This window comes from Geospiza fortis, unplaced genomic scaffold (genome assembly GCF_000277835.1).
Source record: "Geospiza fortis unplaced genomic scaffold, GeoFor_1.0 scaffold275, whole genome shotgun sequence".
NCBI lineage: Eukaryota > Metazoa > Chordata > Aves > Passeriformes > Thraupidae > Geospiza > Geospiza fortis.
In genome coordinates, this window is record NW_005054341.1 from 5,223,118 (window position 1) to 5,229,387 (window position 6,270).

The 6,270-nt window shown below is 46.3% G+C and overlaps 1 protein-coding gene across 1 annotated transcript in view; it reads right to left on the bottom strand.

The window, feature by feature from the left end:
- Positions 1 to 1,286: 1,286 nt before the first annotated feature.
- Positions 1,287 to 6,270, bottom strand: part of CFAP61 (cilia and flagella associated protein 61) — an 89,163-nt gene continuing 84,179 nt past the window's right edge. The window contains exon 26 of the mRNA XM_031058307.1: positions 1,287 to 1,949. Within this exon, the coding sequence (XP_030914167.1) occupies positions 1,867 to 1,949 (83 nt within the window). The 3' untranslated portion in view covers positions 1,287 to 1,866. The remainder of the gene's footprint in view (positions 1,950 to 6,270) is intronic.

The window sequence follows — 6,270 nt, forward strand, 5'->3', positions numbered from 1 at the left end:
CACCTATTAATATGCTCTCTTTAACTACAGAAAATATATTAGGGATCTCATCCTATGTTCTATATGCTACAATATTTAAAAATATATATCTAATATTTGATGTTGTGCATATCTATGTGTTTCTATTAGCTAGGGTATATGTTATAGGTATTAAATACACACAGATACAATGTGTAGATATTATTACATTAAGGAAAATATATGCAATCTGTGATCTATAATCTAAGTATAATACAAGATATATAATGTGATATGCATTATATATTACACAATGTATTATATGTGCACTATATATTTTATCCCATTAAAACCTATTAATAGTAATAATAATTTTATCCTATTAATACCTATTAATATAGTCAATAAATATTGACTATGAAGGTAATAATCTTATTCAAAAATTGGTTATAGGTTACCTAAATACAACATATTACCTTTACATTATACATGTGTATCTACATATGCACACATCCCTGGGATATATTTCAGCTATATGTACATATCATGACAAAAACTATAACATTACTTTGCTAACTGTAATACTGTGTGCAAACACATGCAGTATACTTTTCTCTAAAATGTATATAAGAAAATCATATAAATCATATCAGCAATGTATGAATTCTATACAACATGATATAATGAACATGTAATATTTGGCACATTTATGATGTGCATCATGGAGTATTCAGTGCACTATATAGATACAATAGCATTATTTCAGACCATGATTGACATGTGTGTACAGTGGATATGCCAGGTGTGCACACCTACACTCTGTCCTCCACAGCACACAAATCCTGGCTGCAGAGCTGACAAAACTCCTGTCAGACAAGAGTGTTTCATTACATCAACATTGGTAATGTATCAGTAATTATATACAATGTGTAGATGATATTATGTACTGTAGATAATATATTTAATATGCATTGTCTAAGGGGCAATATATAACAGACATATATTAGTATCCATTGGAGAATATAATATGCTTTAATATAATACATGTAATAGATTATTACATTTATTTATCTTGTAATATATTATTACATGTAATGTATTATTAATTACCTACATATTACCTATTATTATTACCTATTACATTACCTGTGTTATTACCTACATATTTTGAAGTTAACTTATAAAATCATCTATATTGAATATACTGCTATAAAAAGAATATATTTTTTACAGTTATTTTATCACAGAATCCTAGAACAGTTTGAGTTGGAAGGGCACAATAAAACTCATCTCATTCCACCCTTACCATGGGCAGGGACATCTTCCACTATCCCAGGTTGCTCCAAGCCCCATCCAACCTGGCCTTGGACACTTCCAAGGATCCAGGGGCAAATGCAAAATATAATTTATTCTATGTAATAAATTCTGATTTTCTTATATGTGTGTTTAGCTAAACCAAAATCTCCCAGCTCAGACACCTCCAACTGTATATAATTTTCCTCACGTTTGTCATTGAACTGGTAATTCACTGTAGGTAATTGAACTGGTAATAACACTATAGGTAAAAAAATGGTAAAAATGAGCCAATAAAAACACTGTGGTCCCATACCCTGAGAAAGCCGAACCTGTTTTAACCTGCAGCTGAACCATGCTCCTTTACTCTGGTTAAATCCTCCCTGTCACTCACCTTCCCCATTCCCTAAGGAAGGCTGAAAAGCCTCAGCAGAGCAGTACAGCACAAGAGCCAGGCAGGAACAGGCTGGGCTGTGCATGCCCTCGCCTTCAGAGCTGCGAGGGGGCTTTATTAGAGCTTTAAAACAGTGCTTCTTTTTAAAGAGGAACAGGTGGTTTAACTGGGCCTGGCTGCTGCAAATAATGTCCCAATTACCGTGTCGGGAGGATGCGCTCCTAGGAGGGTTCCTGCGCTGGTGTGGGGCTCCTGCTGCTGCCACTGTGCCCAGCTCTGCCCAGCTTCTGTCCCTGGCTGCCTGCTGAGGAGAAAACAGCATGGTCATAACAGCACTGGGGGCAGCCCAGCACTTGCATCCAATGGCACAGCTAAGAACCAAGCCTGGCAGTGTTCGGTGTGGAGCTGGTGCCACGGGACAGCCCACGCTTGGCATGTCCCATCTCAATGATTAATGCATCAAATGTTGCCAGAGGCAGACCTTTGTTATGTGGACTGTAAATGACATTTTATTTAAATCATTTATAGCCCCAGTGAGGCCTCTTACCTGCATGGAAGGATCTGAGGTGTTTAATGCCATTTGCAAGGATGCATCTGCAAACCCAGATCTTTCACCAAGGGGAGATGCCTGGGTGCTTCAGGGAACTGCTGTCCCACCCAGCCTAAAACACTCACCACGGCCCAGCACTCCTGACCCGGGAGCAATGGGGCAGGAGGTGCATTGGCACCAGCACACCACAGCACCCTGTAGTACCCTGCAGGCACGGCACACCCCAGAGAAACACCTGTGACTCCATGAGCCATTTCCCAGCTCATCAACAGCAATACCTTTTTTTAAACAGGCTTGTGATGCTGAGGAAGAGTGAAATCCAAGGCAAAAGCCAATGTTTGCCCTGGTTCCAGGCTTGCCCCAATCCCATGGATACCTCCCAGCTGCCCACCCCAGAAACAGACCAGGAGGTGCTGGGCAGGGCCCCCCAAATCCTGAGCTGTGCTCAGCTGTGTTTCCCAGTGAGTGCATCCAGGAAGGCAGCTGACAGATGCCTTACTGCACTGATGGCTACGAAGGACAGTGGCGTTGGTACCAAAACTTGTAAAAACCTTCCCTGGGGACAAATATCCTCCAGAGAGTCTTCCCCTGTGGGCAGGAGCAAAAGCAGGGCAGGAGCAGCTTGCCCCAGCTGCCCAGCAGCTCTGAGCCCGTGGGGCAGGGATGGTGTCCATGCTGTATTTCTCAGGAGCCTGCAGGTTCCTCTATCCAATCTCCCAGCTCCTTTCCCTGTGCTCACAACACGGTCCCAGACCACACATTTGGCTCTCAGCGTGCTCAGAGAGCAGGAAGGCTCCAGCACAGCAGGCAAACCCCTTTGCCTGAATGCACAGAGCATGAGCAACCTCTGCACCAGCTGCCTCCACTGCGTCATATTTGGGGCAGGATCAGTGTTTTCCACGGTGCCCAAACCTGTTCCTGCTGGATGCACTGAGAGCCATCAGCAATTGATTTGTTAGCTGACGGCAGGAGGCTTTGTTTGCGCAGCGCTGGCCGGCCGTGCTGCCAGGTGGCCGGGACATGGCACCCACCAGGCAACACCTGCATTCCCAGGGTCTGTACTGAGAGCACACTCTGGGCTCAGCCACACTGCTCAGCCCCTGGGACAGCCACCAAGCCACAGTGGCCTTGGAACTTCACAGACAGCAGGAGACAGAGTGCTGGGGGCCTGGGCAGTGGGACAGTGCAAGGCAGGAACTGGTGAGGGGCAAAGACAGATCCATCCCCAAAATACTGTCCGAAGGATACTGGTGTGAGTGGGAGGCTTTGTAATCTGTGACAGCAGTGCAATGCCCTTCACTGCCAGGTGACATGAGATGCAAAACGTAATGCTGATGGCTCCCTGCAAAACCCCTCGGGTTGGGGCTCACCCTCACAAGGAACCTCTCCAGAAACCCCTTGGGCAGCCAGGGCTTGGCCTCACAAGGACCCAGCAGTGCAGATGAGGGGAGAAAGGCTGCAGACACAAAGGCACAGCAGCTCTGCCCAGGTTACTGCAGATGTCAAAAGCAAATTCCGCCCCTTTCACAGGATGTTTGTGAGCAGAGCCATTTCCAGTGAACTCCACTGTCACCTCTCCTTACCCCTCTCCAACACAGGAGTCTCCACTAATCACCCTTTCTGCTCAGCAGGAGATGCAACACGTCAGTGCTGTAGGTTACCCAGACAGCTCAAAAAACCTGGGGAATTCTGGCCCTCAGAAATTTCAGCTGATTCTTATCAGGACAGACATGGATTTATCTGACTATCAGGAAACGAACAGCGGTATGAGGCTGTTGTTTTGTGGCCTGTTGCTGCCACAGGCTTTGAGCACGGATTTCAGCAGGGACACTGCTGTGACAGTGTGGATGGAGCCATTAGGCTTCTCTGGAGGATGTGCTGGGCATGGTCTGGAAATGGTGTCCAGTGGCCTGAGAGGACGGCCATGTGTGTTGGCAAAGTCCCCTCGGGAAGCAGAGAGCCCGCTCCACGGACAGCTGCAACACCGTCTGCAGCAGCCCTGGATCTGGGGCTTTCCAAGGCCAGGGAAGCCAGGAAAGGCAAAACTGCACCTCTTGCCAGGCAGGCTTTGCTGCCTGCATCTCTCTGGCTGTGCTCTTTTCCAGTGTATTGATTTACAGCTAAAACCACAGCATTGCCTAGGTCTGAAGTCAGCCCTGGTACTACCGAGTCGGTTTCCTAGGAATCAAGACAACAGGAGCATACCCATACACTAGTACTGATCAGTCTGACTGAACAAAAAACCCCCAAAAAACAACAAAAAGAATCCCCCAAAAACCCAAACAAATACTTCTCTAGAAAGATGTTCTTTCTCTACAAGCTTTGTTTTATCATAAAATACTCAGCCTGTTCCTGGAAACTTTTCCTCCAGGAAGCTCCACCACCTTCCTTTCCCACAGTGAATCAGGGTTAGGAGTCTTTAGGTGAGAGAAGATGGCAGGAACAGGCTGGAACCCTCTTCCAGGGAGCCAAAGCCTCAAAGCATTGCTACCCCAAGATGGAGCAGCCCCTATGCCCACATCAAACCCTCACAGCCCCCGGCCCTTCACACACCACTTTGGGAGCAGGGATTTGCTCCTGGGCCTGCCAAGCAGATTTGCCTGCTGTGAAGTTGGCTCTGTACCTGCTCCTGCTGGCAAAGGGGGAGATCCTATAGGTGCATGCAGCACCTGTCTGTGAGAGGGGTTTCACAAACCCAGCATGCACCTTCCCCACTTACGCAGATTTTACAACAATTCTGACCAAACCCGTCAAGATTCCCACATACAAACACAAGCCCTGGAGACAGATCTATCTGCATTGATATGTATATATCTATACATACACTTATCAAAGGCTGCTGCAGGGCACAAAGGACCAGGCAGGAGCTGGCTCCAGCCCTGCCAAGAAGCAGAGAAATGCCTGGCCTTCCTTGCACCAGCTCCACAGCTCATGGCCAAAGCAGGGTGATGCTGTCCTGCTGAGCCCCACACCTCAGCGGTGAGCACACGCAGCAGCAGCCACCCAGCAAACAGCACAGCCCTCCCAGGCAGGGATTTCTGCAAGTTCTGCACATAGAGGTGCTGCCTCTCCTCGAGCTTTCCCTGCAACACCTCCCAGGGAAGGCACCTGGCAGCTCTCCCCAGCAGCAGAGCACAGGGCAGGCTGTGCCCAAAGGTGGCCAGGGAGCAGGGGCAGGGCTGGGGCTCCAGCCCATAGCCAGGGGACCCCTTTACTCAGGGGGCAGCCTTCCCCCAGAGCAGCCACGCTGCACCCTGCTCTTCTCCTCCCTTTAATTCCTTTTTAATTAATCTCATCAAACGGCACAGAGCAGGCTGGTGCCTATGGAGGCACCCTGCCAGCTGCAGTGCAGAGCCGGGTGCCAGCCCCCTCCACCCCATCCTCCCCGAGCCCCCAGGGCCAGCCCGGCAGGGAGAAGCAGGAGGGGTGGGGGCAGGCTTGAATTTGAAAATATTTTATTCGAATAGTAAATAATTATACAGTTGAAACAGTTCTATCGAAGCACTCTATAAATAGCTAACAGTTAAGAAAATAATGTGTGTAGAAAAAGAGATTGCATCTAAAAGTAAGAGCTGTTGGTTGCACGGGATAAAATGGTTAAGATCATGTGTTATTCTAGGTATAAAAGTTAAAACCTTTTTAGCAGATCCCTTAAGAAAAAAAGATCTTCTAAAACGCACAGTGAAATGGCAGGTGGGGAGACAAAAAAGCGCATTAGAATATCTGCAATCAAATAATATCAATCTTCATAATTAATATAAATAAATAACGAATAAATAACATAATTACTCAAACCAACATATACAGATAGACAACTCATGAGCTACCTTAGAAAGGGCAAACGAACAGAAACAGAAAGTTGGCATGTCACAGTTAAGGCAGTTTCTACAGCATTTTCTGGAGACCATCAACAGCAGAGTCAAGGCATTTGTGGCTACACTAAAGGAAACGCTTGTTTCTCTCAAGCAGTTTGATCTGTTCACATCGATAAAAAACAGAGCAAAGGAACAAAATTTAAAAAAAAATTAAAATTAAAAAAAAAAAAAGAAAAAAAAGAAAAAAAGAAGAGAGAGAC